This window comes from Moschus berezovskii, chromosome 16, assembly GCF_049115385.1.
Source record: "Moschus berezovskii isolate FMDL1 chromosome 16, NW_MosBer_1.0, whole genome shotgun sequence".
Classification (NCBI taxonomy): Eukaryota; Metazoa; Chordata; class Mammalia; order Artiodactyla; family Moschidae; genus Moschus; species Moschus berezovskii.
In genome coordinates, this window is record NC_142475.1 from 8,126,726 (window position 1) to 8,145,423 (window position 18,698).

An 18,698-nucleotide genomic window follows, 5' to 3' on the forward strand; every position below is an offset into this window, starting at 1 on the left:
CAGATGCGTCTGGTGCGTAGCTTCGTGTAACATCCCTGGCCTGGGGGGTGGTCTTTCACTTTTATGCAGTTTGCTTCACTTGTATTTCATTCAGTTCTCCCACGATCTCATTTAGTTTGTTTCCACTTTCGCCATTCCATCTCTCTTTTTAATGTTCTTCCTCAAACCTTTATCAAGCATAGAAGAAAATCTTTTAAATAGTATGTAATGTTTGAGAAGACCATCTATTTCTGCTTCATTGACTATGCCAAAGCCTTTGACTGTGTGGGTCACAATAAACTGTGGAACATTCTGAAAGAGATGGGAATCCCAGACCACCTGACCTGCCTCTTGAGAAACCTGTATGCAGGTCAGGAAGCAACAGTTAGAACTGGACATGGAACAACAGACTGGTTCCAAATAGGAAAAGGAGTGCGTCAAGGCTGTATATTGTCACCCTGCTTATTTAACTTATATGCAGAGTACATCATGAGGAACGCTGGGCTGGAAGAAGCACAAGCTGGAATCAAGATTGCCTGGAGAAATATCAATAACCTCAGATATGCAGATGACACCACCCTTATGGCAGAAAGTGAAGAAGAACTAAAGAGCCTCTTGATGAAAGTGAAAGAGGAGAGTGAAAAGGTTGGCTTGAAGCTCAACATTCAGAAAACGAAGATCATGGCATCTGGTCCCATCACTTCATGGGAAATAGATGGGGAAACAGTGGAAACAGTGTCAGACTTTGTTTTTTTGGGCTCCAAAATCACTGCAGATGCTGATTGCAGCCATGAAATTAAAAGACGCTTACTCCATGGAAGGAAAGTTATGACCAACCTAGATAGCATATTAAAAAGCAGAGACATTACTTTGCCAACAAAAGTCCGTCTAGTCAAGGCTATGGTTTTTCCCGTGGTCATGTATGAATGTGAGAGTCAGACTATAAAGAAAGCTGAGTGCCGAAGAATTGATGCTTTTGAACTGTGGTGTTGGAGAAGACTCTTGAGAGTCCCTTGGACTGCAAGGAGATCCAACCAGTCCATTCTAAAGGAGATCAGTCCTGAGTATTCATTGGAAGGAATGATGTTGAAGCTGAAACTCCAGTAAACTTTGGCCACCTGATGCGAAGAGCTGACTCATTTGAAAAGACCGTGATGCTGGGAGAGATTGAGGGCAGGAGGAGAAGGGGACGACAGAGGGTCAGATGGTTGGATGGCATCACCGGCTGGATAGACATGGATTTGGGTGAACTCCAGGAGCTGGTGATGGACAGGGAGGCCTGGCATGCTGCGGTTCATGGGGTCACAAAGAGTCAGATACGACTGAGCGAGTGAACTGAATATTTTAAAAAAACATGAATTTTTGCCTGACTGAAAAATTTATGACACTTTGATTCTACTTGTTTGACTTAGTGTGAATAGAATGCTAGAGTTCTAATTTAAAAAAATAGACATGCAAAAAGCCCCAAAGGTTAACTGTATAGCACAGGGAACTATAGTGGGTATCTTGTAGTAACCTATAATGGAAGATAATCTCAAAAATAATTTATGTGTATATGTAAACTGAATGACTCTGCACCAGAAACATTGTAAGTCAAGAATACTTCAATAAAGTATATATATTATGAAAAAAGAGGCAATCAAAGGAAGCTGAGGAACCTGTCCTTGACATACATTAGGAGAAGTGAGGGACAAGCCCAAGTATAGGATTCACTCATGTTGAGTTCAGTCGTCAGGCAAGAAGTTGTCAAGTGAAGGCAAGACAGCTAGTACATCTGGATCTGATCAATGGTAGGAGATGAAATGATCTGAAAGGGATGGTTGATCTTAAGTTGTTTCTTCCAGGGGCAGCCTTGCAGTGTGAGGAGTAGCCATATTAAATGAAATCTGTTCTGGCCAAAATGGCCAATGTATTGATGGGGAAGTCCAATTATTGAGGGAAGGAAAGCTGTCAGTGTATCCTGGGGAACTCTGCCCTTTCCGAGGGTAGTTTGGAAAATTGGAGGGTTATAGGAAGGAGAAATTATTGCTCTCTGCCTAATTCTTTCCATTTGTCTTCCTCCCCTTGGATCAGTGAGTCTTGTGAAGTAACTGATTGATTACCATGTTTGTCATTTGGGGAATAGTAGTAACCACACTCACCCACTAGTCAGTACTCACGTTAATATTTTCAGATAATTGGCCTGTTTCTGACAATATAAAAATGAAGAATAACTCAGGAATTCTATTTTGAAGTAACCTCTCGTATAATGCAGAACAGTACCTGTGCTCAGAGGATACTCCGTTTGTTCCTTGAGCATGTCAGAATGCCAAAACTAGTTTCTTAGGAGGCAGCTGGGAAAGAAGGTAGATTGGAAATCAACATTAAGATCTTTGTACTTCACTTTGGATTTCCCTGGTGGCTCAGACAGTAAAGCGTCTGTCTGCAATGCGGGAGACCCGGGTTTGATCCCTGGGTCGGGAAGATCCCCTGGAGAAGGCAATGGCACCCTACTCCAGTACTCTTGCCTGGAAAATCCCATGGACGGAGGAGCCTGGTGGGCTGCAGTCCATGGGGTCGCTACGAGTTGGACACGACTGAGCGACTTCACTTCACTTCACTTTTCAATATCTCTGAGAATAAGATGTATAAACCTTATTGTTTAGCCCAAATGCACAATTTGTAATATATAAGTTCAGTAACTTTTCCTTATGATACTGTATGTAGCTGTCTTGTTCCACATGAAAAGTGGGAGTGTTAGTTGTTCAGTCATGTCCAGCTCTTTGTGACCCCTTGGATTATAGCCCGCCACGCTCCTCTGTCCATGGAATTATCCAGACAAGAATACTAGAGTGGATTGCCGTTCCATTTTCCAGGGTATCTTCCCAACCCAGGGATCAAACCTGGGTCTCCCGCATTGAAGGTAGATTCTTTACTGTCTGAGCTACCAGGAAAGCCCCCCCCCCCCACATATATATATATACACACACTGCCTCTAATGCACACACCTTTTTATTAATGAGGAAAAAGAAAAAAGTGAAGGAGACACTTTCTAGTCCTAGGAGATCTCAGAGAATTGTAAAAATGCCTAATACAGCCCTGTGTCTTTGGTCATTAAAAATAGCTTCTTATTTAAAACTTGCCTTCAAGTCATTAAAGAGACAGCAGCTGAAGTCAGCCCTCCATATCCACAGGTTCTACAACCATGGGTTCAACCAACTGCAGATGGGAAATATTTGAGAAAGAAAAAGTTCAAAAAGCAAAATTTGAATTTGCTGCATGAAGACAACTGCATCCGTAGCATTTATGTTGATTCAGTTCAGTTCAGTTCAGTCGCTCAGTCGTGTCCGACTCTCCGCGACCCCATGAATCACAGCACGCCAGGCCTCCCTGTCCATCACCAACTCCCGGAGTACACTCAAACTCATGTCCACAGAGTCGGTGATGCCATCCAGCCATCTCATTGTCGGTCGTCCCCTTCTCCTCCCGCCCCCAACCTTTCCCAGCATCAGAGTCTTTTCCAGTGAGTCAACTTGTCGCATGAGGTGGCCAAAGTACTGCAGTTTCAGCTTGAGCATCAGTCCCTCCAATGATTGATTAGGTGATACAATTAATCTAGAGACAATTTAGGTTCTGTGGGTGGGTGTAGGTAGATTATATGCAAATAATATGCCATTTTATAAAAGGGACTTAAGGATCCATGGATTTTGGGGGGTTGGGGGCGGGGTTCTAGAACCAACCTCCGTTGGATAGCAAGGGGCCACTGTATTTAGGATTTCTGACAAAGTGGTGTGCGTTGACATGTAGCTAAGCTAATTTGAAAGCATTAATCAGAAGGATTTCCTTTTCTCCTTTTATGGAACTATTGACTGTTTTGTGGCCTAAATAAGAAGTGAATAGAGAAAGATTTTTGTAAAGGCTATATTGACTATATATCTATTGTTTTTTGTTCCATGTTTTTCTTTTAAAAGAAACTACAGTGACACTGAAACTGAAGGAGAGATTTTTAATTCATTAGTGCAGTATTTTGGTGATAATTTGGGGCAAAAAGTAAAAGCTATGCCATTAGTTGAAGAAACTTCTTTACTTGAAGATTCATCAGTGACTTTGCCTGTGGTAGTAATAGGTAAGTTTTATTGCCTTTTATCTCTTAAAATTACAGTTATGATCCTTACTACTTCTATAAATGTATGGTTATATATAGCACAAATCCTTAGGATTGTATTGAAAAGTATTCTTAGGTTGCCTGATAACCGATAACCAAGTCTTTGGAGAGAGGAATTGGTTTATCTACATTAGATTCTGTATTAGTGGGAAACATTTTTCACTGAAGGGCTGAGATTGCTCTATCATTTTAAAGTATCAGTAGTCTATCAGTTATGTTACTGATATGTCGTGATGATAATCAGTGTTATTAGAACCCTGTACAGAGGATTCCTGTGTACATTATTGAATTGTACCTTACAGTCCTACAACACACTGATCTTGTAAAATATGGAGAGACAGGGAAATTCAGTGGTTGAGTAACTTGTGCAAGTTATTGGTCAGTACTCAGTAAGGAAAACTATGGTACTCTACAGCTATGTTTATAATATTTTAACCACCTGTTCCTATTACATATCCATCCACATCAATAGATAGGTATATAAGATAGTAAAAATTAAGCTACTAATAAAACACAATTACTTCAGAATTATATAATTTTGTGATTTTGTTTTATTAGTTCAGTCACTCAGTCGTGACCGACTCTTTGCGACCCCATGAATCACAGCACGCCAGGCCTCCCTGTCCATCACCAACTCCCGGAGTTCACTCAAACTCATGTCCATTGAGTCGGTGATGCCATCCAGCCATCTTATTGTCTGTCATCCCCTTCTCCTCCCGCCCCCAATCCCTCCCAGCATCAGACTCTTTTCCAGTGAGTCAACTCTTCGCATGATGTGGCCAAAGTATTGCAGTTTCAGCTTCAGCATCAGTCCTTCCAATGAACACCCAGAACTGATCTCCTTTAGAATGGACTGGTTGGATCTCCTTGCAGTCCAAGGGACTCTGAAGAGTCTTCTCCAGCGCCACAGTTCAAAAGCATCAATTCTTCGGCGATCAGCTTTCTTCACGGTCCAACTCTCACATCCATACATGACCACTGGAAAAACCATAGCCTTGACTAGACGGACCTTTGTTGGCAAAGTATTGCCTGTATTTAATTACCCGTTATGTATTAGGTTCGCAAAGAAGTTCAATCAGATTTTTCCAGAAGATGATGCAAAAAAACCTGAACAAAATTTTTGGCAAACCCAGCATGTATGTTGTATGCTTAGTCACTCAGTCATCTGCAGCTCTTTGCAAGCCCGTGGTCTATAGCCTATGAGGCTCCTCTCTGTCCATGGGATTCTCCAGGCAAGAAGACTGGAGTGGGTTGCCATTTCCTTCTCTAGGGGCCAAATTTATTTGAGCTTCAGCTTCAGGATCAGTCCTTTCAATGAATATTCAGGGTTGATTTCCTTTAGGATTGACTGGTTTGTTCTCCTTGCAGTCCAAGGGACTCTCTAGAGTCTTCTCCAGCACCACGGTTTGAAAGCATCAGCTCCTTGGCGCTCAGCTTCTGTGTGGTCCAACCCTCACATCCATACAGGACTGCTGGAACAACAATCACTATGACTGCATGGACCTTTGTTGGCAAAGTGATGTCTCTGCTGTTTAATACGCTGTCTATGTTGGTCATAGCTTTTCTTTCAAGGAGCAACCATCTTTTCATTTCATGGCTGCAATCAACTGCCACAGGGATTTTGGAACCCAAGAAAATAAGTCCATACCTGTTTCCATTTTTTCCCTCAGTCTCTTTGCCATGAAGTGATGGGACCAGATGCCATGATCTTAGGTTTTTGAATGTTGAGTTTTAAGCCAGGTTTTCACTGTCCTCTCTCACCTTCATCAGGAGGCTCTTTAGTTCCTCTTCATTTTCTGCCATTAGTGGTGTCATCTGCATATCTGAGGTTATTAATAATTTCTCCCGGCAGTATCGACTGCCACTTGAGCTTCATCCTGCCTGGTGTTTTCACATGATGTACTCTCTATATAAGTTAAATAAGCAGCATGACAATAGACAGCCTTGATGTACTCCTTTCCCAATTTGGAAGCAGTCCTTTGTTCCATGTCTGGTTCTGACTGCTGCTTCTTGACCTGCATACAGGTTTCACAGGAGGCAGGTTAGGTGGTCTGGTATTCCCATTTCTTTAAGAATTTTCCACAGTTCGTTGTGGAAAATATACTAAATATGCCACACAGTCAGAGGCTTTAGTATAATCAAGAAAAGAAGTAAGTGTTTTTTTCTGGAATTCCCTTGCTTTTTTTTGATCCAACAGATGTTGGCAGTTTGATCTCTTCTCTGCCTTTTCTAAATCCAGCTTGTATATCAGAAGTTCTCAGTTCACGTACTATTGAGGCCTAGCTTAAAGAATTTTGAGCATTACCTTGCTAGCATGTGAAATGAGTACAGTTTTGTGGTGATTTGAACATTATCTGGTATTCCTCTTCTTTGGAATTGGAGTGAAAACTGACCTTCGCCAGTTCTGTGGCCACTGCTGAGTTTTCCAGATTTGCTGGCATATTGAGTGCAGCACTTCAACAGCATCATCTTTTAGGATTTGAGATAGCTCAGCTGGAATTCCATCACCTCCACTAGCTTTGTTTGTAGTAATGCTTCCTAAAGCCCACTTGTCTTCCCATTCCAGGATGTCTGGCTCTAGGTGAGTGATCACACCTTCGTGGTTATCTGGGTCGTGAAGATCTTCTTTGTACAGTTCTTCTGTGTATTCTTGCCACTTCTTAATCTCTTCTGCTTCTGCTAGGTCCATACCATTTCTGTCCTTTATTGTGCCCATCCTTGCATGAAATGTTCCCTTGGTATCTCTGATTTTCTTGAAGAGATCTCTAGTCTTTCACATTCCATTGTTTTCCTCTAGTTCTTGGCACTGATCACTGAGGAAGGCTTTCTTATCTCTCCTTGCTGTTCTTTGGAGCTCTGCTTTCAGATGGTATATCTTCCCTTTTCTTCCTTGCCTTTCGGTTCTCTGTTTCTCAGCTGTGTGTGAGGCCTCCTAGACAACCATTTTGCCTTTTTGCATCTCTTTTTCTTGGGGATGGTTTGATCACCACCCTCTGTACAACATTACAAACCTCCACCCACAGTTCTTCAGGCACTCTGTCTATCAAATCTAATCCCTTAAATCTATTTGTCACTTCCACTGTATAATCATAAGGGATTTGATTTTGGTCATACCTGAATGGCCTAGTGGTTTTCCCTACTTTCTTCAATTTAATTTGAATTTGGCAATAAGGAGTTCATGATGTGAGCCACAGTCAGCTGCACAGTTTTTGCTGACTGTGTAGAGCTTCTCCATCTTTGGCTGCAAAGAATATAACCGATCTGATTTCGATATTGACTCTGGTGATGTCCACGTGTATAGTTGTCTCTTATGTTGTTGGAAGACAAGCGCTTTATCATATGTGTGCTTTGTAAGTATTTTCTCCCTGTCTGTGGCTTGTCTTTTTCATTGTCTCAGTGACTTGACAGAGCAGAAATTTTAAACTTTAATGAGGTACTGCATATCAGTTTTTTGTTTCATAGATCTTGCTTTTGGTGTTAAAGATCTAAAAACTCATTACCAAACCCAAAGTCACCTAAATTTTCTCCTTTGTTATCTTCCAAAAGTTTTACAATTTAGTGTTTTATATTAGGTCTAACGTGGTGGTCATAGCAAACATTCTCTTCCAACAACACAGGAGATGACTATATCACCAGAGGGTCAGTACCAACCTCAGATCGATTATCTTGTTTGTTGCTGAGGATGGAGAAGCTCTATACCGTCAGCAAAAACAAGACTGGGAGTTGACTGTGGTTCAGATCAGTTCAGTTCAGTTCAGTCGCTCAGTTGTGTCCGACTCTCCGTGACCCCATGAATCACAGCACGCCAGGCCTCCCTGTCCATCACCAACTCCCAGAGTTCACTCAAACTCATGTCCACAGAGTCGGTGATGCCATCCAGCCATCTCATTCTCTGTCGTCCTCTTCTCCTCCCGCCCCCAACCTTTCCCAGCATCAGAGGCTTTTCCAGTGAGTCAACTCATCGCATGAGGTGGCCAAAGTATTGCAGTTTCAGCTTTAGCATCAGTCCTTCCAATGAACACCCAGGATTGAGCTCCTTTAGAGTGGACTGGTTGGATCTCCTTGCAGTCCAAGGGACTCTCAAGAGTCTTCTCCAACACCACAGTTCAAAAGCATCAGTTCTTTGGCGATCAGCTTTCTTCAGAGTCCAACTCTCACATCCATACATGACCACGGGAAAAACCATAGCCTTGACTAGATGGACCTTTGTTGGCAAAGTAATGTCTCTGCTTTTTAATATACGATCAAGGTTGGTTATCACTTTCCTTCCAAGGAGTAAGCGTCTTTTAATTTCATGGCTGCAATCAGCATCTGCAGTGATTTTGGAGCCCAAAAAAATAAAGTCTGACTATTTCCACTGTTTTTCCATCTATTTCCCATGAAGTGGTTCAGATCATATATTCCTTATTGCAAAATTCAGACTTAATTTGAAGAACGTAGGGAAAACCACTAGGCCATTCAGGTATAACCTAAATCAAATCAGTCAATCCTAAAGGAAATCAATGCTGAATATTCATTGGAAGGACTGATGCTGAAGCTAAAGCTTTAATACTTCGGCCACCTGATGCGAAGAGCTGACTCATTAGAAAAGACTTTGATGCTGGAAAGATTGACGGCAAGAGGAGAAGGGGATGACAGAGAATGCGATGGTTGGATGGCATTACCCACTCGATGGACATGAGTTTGGGCAAGCTCTGGGAGTTGGTGATGGACAGGGAGGCATGGTGTGCTGCGGTTCAGGGGGTCACAAAGTTGGACACGACTGAGCAACTGATGTGACTATCATTCAACCTTAATGGAAGCTGGTTCCTTCCAGGAGTTTTTTTGTGAATTCTTTTGGACTTTCTGCATTATTACAGCATTTACAAACAAAGGCAGTTTTGTTTCTTCCTTCCCAATCTGTTTAATGTATTAGCCAGGATTTCCTTTATGGTATGTGTTGGGTAGGAATGATAAGAAAGGACATGCTTGCCATGATCTTTTAGGGAAAAACAAACCCCTGAATCCTCACCATTCATTGTAATGTTAGTGGTTGGGTTTTGTTGATCCTCTTTGCCAAGTTAAGGTCCCGTTTGTTTGTTGCTCATTGAAAGGTTTTACGTGAATAGGTGTTGGATTTTGTCAAATGCTTCTTCTGTTCTGTTGGTATTATCATGATTTTACTTTTTTAGTTTTGTCTTTCATTTCATTCAAGGAAATTAGCTTTTTTCCTCAGTATTTGTCATTTAAAATTTTTTGTGAAGTAAAATTATTTATATTTTCCTTTCTTTTGAGTTTTGTGTCATATGTAAAGGCTTCCCACTGGAGCATCATATGTAGAAATATTGCTCTCTTTTCTGATATCATGACTTTACTTTTCATATTTACATCTTTGATTTTTTTTTTAATTTGGGGCACAATATTAGGCAAGGATCAGAATTTTCTCTGATGGCTAAAAGTTGTCCCAGGTGGATTAAATTTTTGGTAGATGGAGATAATAGAGAAGTGGCAATCCAGACTAAAGGAACTATGGAAATCAAAGTAGTTTAACAGGGTTCCACAAAAAAAGCAGTTTCCAGTTTTGTTTTCGGTAAAGGAGATACAAATACAGGAGGGAAGTTGTAAGGAGGTGGGGCTTAGAAGATGGTTGAGAGCAGAATGTGGAGAGCTCTTGATAGTCAGAAACAGACAGTGATGGGCTTTAGAACAGATTGGTTAATGCAATGAAGACTGTGTTACAAAAAGTCATTTGAATGTAAAATGTGAAATGATTCGGAGTAGGTGAATCTTGAAGAGGAACAAGAGATTTTTGTCTTCTGAGTGAGAGTATATGAATGATAATGGCTACAACAGCTGAATGGATATAGGTGACGAAAGAGGTTTAAGAGCTATAATCTAAGTACCTTAGGAGTTTGCTAGTAAGTATATTAGGAGGAATGAGGTTTCAAGGAGGCAGCACCAAAAATGGAGGATGGCAGGAATCTGCTTTTGGGTAGTTATCAGTCGTTCAGTCAGGTAGAGTGAAGAAGTGGCGTGTGGGAATATGGCATATCTTTTGACAGTAAGAGCTCAGCTTAGAAGTCTGATTTTGAGGTTAGCAGCATAGAGAGTTGAAGTTTTGAGTAGGTGAGATTCCCTGAAGAAAACTGGAGAGAAAGTAAAAGTCTTCTCTTGCGAATACCTGGTTTTAAGAATTTAGGGAAGGAAGAAATGATGGAGGAGAAAAGCCATCTGTGAAATGGAAAAGCCAAAGAAAGTGAGTGTTAAGATTAATGATACTCCCTTCTCCACTTTTTTAAAAATAGGAAATGGACCCTCAGGAATCTGCCTTTCTTACATGCTGTCAGGCTACAGACCGTATTTATCATCAGAAGCAATCCATCCAAATACAATCTTACATAGTAAATTAGAGGAAGCAAGACATCTTTCCATTGTTGATCAGGTACTATTTTTTACTTGTCAGTCCTTTTCAGTTTTTTATACTGAGACAAGGTTAATTTTCTGCTACATGAGCATTGTATTTCTTAGCTGAAAACCTATCCTTTTAAATAACACTTTCTAACATTTTAATTTTAGATTTGTAAATATATTTTGCTGAGTTAACTTCCATTTATTTTCCTGAATTAAATAGAGGAGAATTTCCCAAATTACACCCTGATGGAATTTTATAGGTACTTTAATAGGTGCTCAGATAAGTTTTGGAAATGCTGCTTTTTATTATTAAAGTGTCAGGGTATATGTATTAAGGCATACTGCCATTTTAAAGCCATCTTCAAATTTTGTAGTAAAACGATCTGGTTAGGTTTTTGAAACCTACCATTTCCCATGTTTATTTAACCTGAGACTCTATTAAGATCTCTAAGGAACATTAGTCTTTTGTTGCACGCTGTCCGTAAAACGCTGGATTAGAGTAATGGTTTTCACTATTATGTTAGCTAGAGTTTGTTTGTTTTTTCCAAACTCTACCTGCCTTTTTTCTTTATGTCTTTGTTTTTTTTTTTTTAACTTATTTAGGACTTAGAATATTTGTCTGAGGGTCTCGAGGGCCGATCATCCAATCCAGTTGCAGTACTTTTCGACACACTTCTTCATCCAGATGCCGACTTTGGGTATGATTATCCATCTGTTTTGCACTGGAAATTAGAACAGCATCATTATATCCCTCACTTAGTTCTTGGTAAAGGTCCACCTGGTGGAGCTTGGCACGTGAGTATATCTTTCTTAGCATTTTAGTGAGTGTGAGTTATTTTGTATGACGTCTTGATAAGACCGTTTTGATTCTTAAACATTATGATATAATGTTGTATATGATGATTACCACATCTTTATCTGAGAATTTTAATGTGTTCAGTTAAACCCAAGTTAATTGCTAGTAGAAATTAAGCCAAATTTGATTACTGATAGTGTCTTAGAATAAATGTTTCTCTAAGAATTAGAGAATATTTCAAGAATGTTTTGCATAGTAAAAAAATGTTTGTTTACTTGTAGAGTTTACAAAATCTCACACAGTATTTCATACTACTACCTATTATTTCCCTACATTTTCAAGAGCTTACATGAAAAAATGTAAAAGAAAAAACTTGTATTTGTCTGCTTGGGCTGCTAAAACAAAAATTCCATAGAGTGAGAGGCTTAAAAACACACTCACATTCTGAAGGTTGGAAAATCCGGGACCGTGGTGCCGGATGACTCAGTCTGTGGTGAGGGCTCCTCTTCCTGCTTGCAGAAAGCTGCTTCCTTGCATGTCCTCATGCGGCAAAGGGAGGGTAAACTCTTCTTGTAAAGTCACTGATCCTGCTCTGAGGGCATCAGCTCCTTGACCTCATCCAGCCCTAATTACCTTCCCAAAGCCCCATCTCCAGGTACCGCCACATGTGGGGTTAGGGTTTCAGCACGTGGATTTGGGGGGATGATACAGTTCAGTGCACAGCAGAAGGCGAACCGCAAAACTGACCAACACGGAGAGAGCCAGCCTGTTTCATCAGCAGGCGGCAGCTATTGTTATTGTTATTGTTTACTCCTGTGTTCGCAGAAGTTATTATAGCGTCTAGCACATGGTAAGGACTCATTTGTTGTACAAATAAATGTTACATAATGTTTGCTATGTTATGAAATACAGACTTCATGGGAATTTTAACATTTAATGTGAAATCTTGAGTATAAATTTCAGTTGGATGTTCCTGTGTTAGTGCAGTGTTGTATGACTGAAGGTTTACATTTATCAAACAACTGTTGTGGAATATTTGTAGATGAAATATATCACTATCTTTTTAAAATCTTAATTACCTTTATGGTAATGGATCGCAACTATCAAAATATCTATGCCTTTTAGCTTACATGTTTATGTTTGCTTTGTTAATAAGCAGCATTCTTAATAAAACTGCATTTATTGAAACAGCCATTATACATTTTTTGAGTTTGAGGCTACCTTCTATAAATTCCTAAGTTTTTATTGTACTTGTAGTTTTCTCCTTAGAAAAATGTGCTGCAGGCAATAATTCATCTTTTCTTTTCTCCCACTTACATATCAGAAAGTTAAAGTACGGATAAGCCTTGATTACTAGAAACGTATTTGAATCAGTGGTAACGTGAAATATACCTGAAACTCAGTTCTGATCTTAGTATCAGGCCCAGCCTGCTTCAAAGCAGGGGCAGCCTCATGCGTTGTCTCTCTGTGGTGATTCTGTACTATCACAGGTAGTAAGACTGTATAAGCCATGGTACATGGTAAGTGCTCTGTACATGTTAGCGAATAGTAGTAGTAATGACTCCCAGTCCCAGTACTGGGCTGCATAGAAACAGCGAAAGAAGGACTCAGAAAAAAAAAAGCACACAACTTAAAAGAGTTGGTTGAAAGAGATCATTGAGGTCATTGGGAAAGGTGCTTTTGGCCCTTGGGCTTTTCTTGGTTTGTGCTGAGCAAACTAGAGATAAGTAGGACAAGCGCGAAGGGGCTCACTTCCTTAAAGGCAGCTTAGCTTCAGCAATGAGTCTGTTCTTAATCAGACAGAACCACTTGCTTATTTCCCTGGTTTCTTAAAGTGTTAGGAATGAACTTTTCCCCTTTTATAATAACTGATTTGCTCCTCTGACACTGTATGCTGCATCTAGTTATGTTTTATAGGCCAACGCTGTCCCCATTGTGTAGGCTTCAGGCGATGGTGTGAATCTGATAAGTGTGTAGCTGTATGAAAGGAGTACAGACACTGCCAGATGGTGAAAGTATTTGAAAGTTAATTGGAATAAATTTCAAGAGGTAATTTACACACCATTTAGGACTTCTTTGAGCTCTCCTTGTCCAGACTTAGAGTAAATGAGATGGGTTTGGTTTAAAAAAAAAAGACCATGTTACTGATAAAATGTGTTTTTTGCTTATACATTTTTTATTCAAATAGAATATGGAAGGCTCAATGTTGACAATCAGCTTTGGAAATTGGATGGAGCTACCTGGACTTAAATTTAAAGACTGGGTATCTAGCAAACGAAGGTAAAGATCAAACTATTAAAGTTTTGATAGACAGTGGGAAAGAGTCTGTCAGCAAATTCCAAAATAGTTGTGACCCTGTCTTAGATGAATAATATTGATGTTTGTATCTTTAGTAGTGGTTATGAGCTAGTTCTATTTAGAGGTTTTATAACACTGAGCACACAGAGGTATGGGCTTGTCTGCAGATTGTTACCACAAGTTGATCCCACCGTACTGTTAAACCGCTCTGTTTCGTCATTTTCTTTCCACCTACATATCCTTTACTTGTTTACTTGTTTTTAAGAATGGATTTGTATAACTTATTTTTGGAAGTGAATATGTATATCTTCATGTATACATATCTCATGTATACATTCCTAAAGTATGCATTTACTTATTTTTATAAATGGATCACTTCATCTAATGCATATCTCAGATACCAAAAGTATTTGACTTTTCAGAGTAGAAGAGTATATATATAATGAATAATTTAAAAAGGCAAAAGACTTATACAATCTGAAGGAAAACCAGAGTATACATAATGAATAATTTAGAATGATGGAATAAAATAGATTCTATGATGTGATCATCTACTTGGCTTTAGAGGTAAATATTTAATAATAGTAAAGTATGAGAATAGAAAATATGAAAATCTCAACTTGAAAGAATACAAGTTTATTTTGTATTTATTTGGGAGAAAGAATTCAAAGTTGAAAGAAAGAAATTATGAAAAGCTTTATCATTTTCAAGCCATTTTCATTCCTACAGATAGGAATTACCAATACAGAGAATCTACTCTGACCGCTCAGAGAAACAATAAATTAAAACAGGAAGTTACACAAAACCTTTGAAACAGGGCTATAATGTTCAAATACTTGACTTCCTGCTAGATAAAAATCATGTTAATCTACGGTAGTTTTCCTTAATTTGAGAAGATTTAAGGAGAGTAAATTTAGACCAGCATGGGTAATTGAAATTAAACCTTTCAGATATTACTTTGGGATTTTTTTTAGCAGAAGTTTTATTGTATAAGTTTGAAATGTAAAATTGCAAAATCAGGCAAATTGTATAAATTCTTAATTTTCATAAAAAGTGAAATTGCTCAACATATTTTCCCTTTTATGATGCAGGTAGACAAGGAAAAGCTTTATGATTTATGTACCAGAGTGTTCGTCCTTCTAAGTTGAGCATGTTGTGTTTAAGTAACATATGAAAATGACTTTTGTGATAAATATTAGCTTTGGTTCCTGCTCTTACATAGTGTTGAGAAGAGTCTTAGACCTCTCGAGATTGATTGCAGTTTGAATTCTGATTCTGTAACTTCTAATGTTGTGGCCCGGGTCAGATAACTTGAAACAGCTATCATTTCATTAGCTATCAATTTCCTATTTTGCAAAATTGAGGTAATAATAATTATCACATAGGATTTCTATAAAAATTGAGAGTTAATACATTCTAAATCTTAATTACTATAGTTATTAAACTTTTTACTTATTCCAGCTACAAGTTACACTGAATTGTGTGAAATGAATTGGTGGTTTTTGTTTTGATTTTTGGCCCCACCACATAGCTTGTGGGATCTTAGTTTTCCAACCAGGGATTGAACCCAAGGTCTTGGCAGTGGAAATGCAGAATCCTAACCACTGGACTACCAGGGAATTACCTAATTTGGTGTTTTTTCTGCTACTTGCCTCTAATTGGGGCACTGTTTAAGGATACTAATGCCCATTGCTTTACAGTTCAAGTGGAAAATAAAAGATGTATTAATGTTCTTTTTTTCATAAAAAGCAGATTATATTTATAGATATCCTTATGAGTAGGAAGAATGTCATAGAATTTCAGTGAAAGTGGAGTCACTCAGTTGTATCCAACTCTTTGTGACCCCATGGACTGTAGCCCACCAGGCTCCTCCATCCATGGAATTTTCTAGGCAAGAGTACTGGAATGGGTTGCCATTTCCTTCTCCAGGGGATCTTCCCGACCCAGGGATCAAACTGGGTCTCCCACATTGTGGGCAGACGCTTTACCGTCTGAGACAGCACGGAATCCCAGAATTTCAGTTCAGTTCAGTTCAGTCGCTCAGTCGTGTCCGACTCTTTGCGACCCCATGAATCACAGCACGCCAGGCCTCCCTGTCCATCACCAACTCCGGGAGTTCACTCAAACTCATGTCCACAGAGTCGGTGATGCCATCCAGCCATCTCATTCTCTGTCGTCCCCGTCTCCTCCCGCCCCCAATCCCTCCCAGCATCAGAGTCTTTTCCAGAGAGTCAACTCGTCACATGAGGTGGCCAAAGTATTGGAGTTTCAGTTTTAGCATCAGTCCTTCCAATAAACACCCAGGATTGAACTGTAGACCCAGAATTTCAGTTCAGTTCAGTTCAGTTCAGTCGCTCAGTCGTGTCCGACTCTCCATGACCCCATGAATCACAGCACGCCAGGCCTCCCTGTCCATCACCAACACCCGGAGCTCACTCAAACTCATGTCCACAGAGTCGGTGATGCCATCCAGCCATCTCATTCTCCGTCGTCCCCTTCTCCTCCCGCCCCCAACCTTTCCCAGCATCAGAGTCTTTTCCAGTGAGTCAACTCGTCGCATGAGGTGGCCAAAGTATTGCAGTTTCAGCTTTAGCATCAGTCCCTCCAATGAACATCCAGGATCGATCTCCTTTAGAATGGACTGGTTGGATCTCCTTCAGTAGAGCTATTCAAAACCCTAAAGGATGATGCCATCAAGATGTAGCATTCAATATGTCAGCAAATCTCAAAGACCCAACAGTGACCACAGGCTGGAAAAGGTCAATCCTCATTGCAATTCCCAAGAAGGATAGCACTAAAGAATGTGCCACCCATTGGACAGTTGCACTCATCTCTCATGCTAGTAAGTTCAGTTCAGTCACTCAGTCATGTCCGACTCTTTGTGACCCCATGGATCACAGCACGCCAGGCCTCCCTGTCCATCACCAACTCCCAGAGTTTCCTCAAACTCATGTCCATCGAGTTGGTGATGTCATCCAACCATCTCATCCTCTGTCATCCCCGTCTTCCCCTGCCCTCAATCTTTCCCAGCATCAGGGTCTTTTCAAATGAGTCAGCTCTTTGCATCAAGTGGCCAAAGTATTGGAGTTTCAGCTTTAGCATCAGTCCTTCAATGAACACCCAGGATTGATCACCTCCAGAATGGACTGGTTGGATCTCCTTGCAGTCCAAGGGACTCTCAAGAGTCTTCTCCAGCACCACAGTTCAAAAGCATCAGTTCTTTGGCGCTCAGCTTTCTTCACAGTCCAACTCTCACATCCATACGTGACCACTGGAAAAACCTTGACTTGACTTATTTGCTAGTAAGGTCACACTTAAAATCTTGCATGCTGGGCTTCACCATTATGTGAACCAAGAACATCCAGATGTCCAAGCTGGGTTTAGGAAAAGAAGAACCAGAGATCGAACTGCCAACACTCACTGATCATAAAAAAGCAAGGAGATTGCGGAAGAACATCTACCTCTGTTTCGTCCACTGCACTAAAGCCTTTGACTGTGGGGGTCGTAACACGCTGTGGAGAGCCCTCAAAGAGACGGGGACACCTGACCATCCTACCTGTCTCCAGAGAAACCTGTATGCGGTCAAGAAGCAACAGTTAGAACCCTGCATCAAACAACTGATTGGTTCAAGACTGAGCACTGAGCACATCATGACAGATGCTGGACAGGGTGAGCTCCAAGCTGGAATCAAGATAGGCAGGAGAAACATCAACAACCTTGGATATGCAGGTGATCCCACTCTAATGGCAGAAAGTGAAGAGGGTCTAAAGAGGCTCTTGATGAGGGTGAGGGAGGAGAGTGAAAAAGCCGGCTTAAGACTAAATATTATGAAAACTAAGATCATGGCATCTGGCCCCATCACTTCAGAAGGGGAAAAGGTGGAAGCAGTGACAGATTTCCTCTTCTTGGGCTCTAAAATCACTGCGGATGGTGACTGCAGCCATGAAATCAGAAGAAGATTGCTTCTTGGCAGGAAAACTGTGACAAACCTAGGTGATGTGTTGAAAACCAGAGACATTAGTCTGCAAAGGTCCGTATAGTCAAGGCTATGGTCTTCCCAGTGGTCACGTGTGGTTGTGAGAGCTGGACCATAAAGAAAGGTAGAGTGCCAAAGAATTGATGCTTTCAAACTGTGGTGCTGGAGAAGACTCCTGAGTGTTTGATCTTGGAGATCAAACCAGTCAGTCTTAAGGGAAATCAACCCTGAATACTCATTGGAAGGACTGATGCTGAAGCTGAAGCTCCAGTATTTTGGTCATCTGATGCAAACAGCCAGATCTTTGGAAAAGTCCCTGATGCTGGGAAAGATTGAGGGCAGAAGGAGAAGAAGGTGTCAGAGGATGAGATGGCTTGATGGCATCACTAATGCAATGGACATGAACTTGGGCAAACTCCGGGAGATGGTGAGGGACAGGGAGGCCTGGCGTGCCACAGTCCATGGTGTCGCAAAGAATTGGACACAGCTGGGTGAATGAATAATAAGTGAGTAGGAAAATACAGAGAGAGATGTTATCTGCTTAAATGTAGGATGATTTTGTTCAGCCAAAGACAGATCTGAATTATTTTTGGTCATTATGAAAATGAAAAGCAACTTATTAAAAATTGTGTCTAGATATTATCTTTAGGAAGTATATATATTATAGTCAGATCTATAATATCTCGATGGTTATAATCTAATTCAGTCTACAGTTGTATAGAATACAGACTGATAGTATAGCTGCAGGCTGAATTATTTAGATTACAATTGTGAGATAGAGTAAAACAGTCTAATTCTCACATAACCACATTTTAATCAATTTATTTAGTAGAAGTTTATTGACAAAGACAGCTAATCTAAACAGATACTTAGACAAGACATCGGGGAAACAAAGATGCTTTAAAAGTTTCTACCCTCATGGGACTTACTCCATTGACAAAAATAATTTATTAGCATTTTAAAAATTTATTTTTGGTGGCACTGGGTTGTCTTTGCTGCACACAGGCTTTCTCTAGTGCCGTGAGCAAGGGGGCTGCCCTGAGCTGCAGTGCGTCAGCCCCTCCCTGTGTGGCTTCTCTTGCTGCCGAGCACAGGCTTCGGCAGTCGTAACACGC

At 40.4% G+C, this 18,698-nt stretch overlaps 1 protein-coding gene across 3 annotated transcripts in view; it reads left to right on the forward strand.

Moving 5' to 3' along the window:
• The window catches only part of OSGIN2 (oxidative stress induced growth inhibitor family member 2), a 28,424-nt gene that overhangs the window by 7,500 nt on the left and 2,226 nt on the right, over positions 1-18,698 (forward strand). For 2 of the 3 annotated variants that reach the window (XM_055432590.2, XM_055432592.2), the window contains exons 2-5: positions 3,930-4,084; positions 10,408-10,544; positions 11,117-11,308; positions 13,498-13,589. In XM_055432590.2, the coding sequence (XP_055288565.1) occupies positions 3,930-4,084; positions 10,408-10,544; positions 11,117-11,308; positions 13,498-13,589 (576 nt within the window). The remainder of the gene's footprint in view (positions 1-3,929; positions 4,085-10,407; positions 10,545-11,116; positions 11,309-13,497; positions 13,590-18,698) is intronic. The other variant, XM_055432591.2, reaches the window with a different exon arrangement.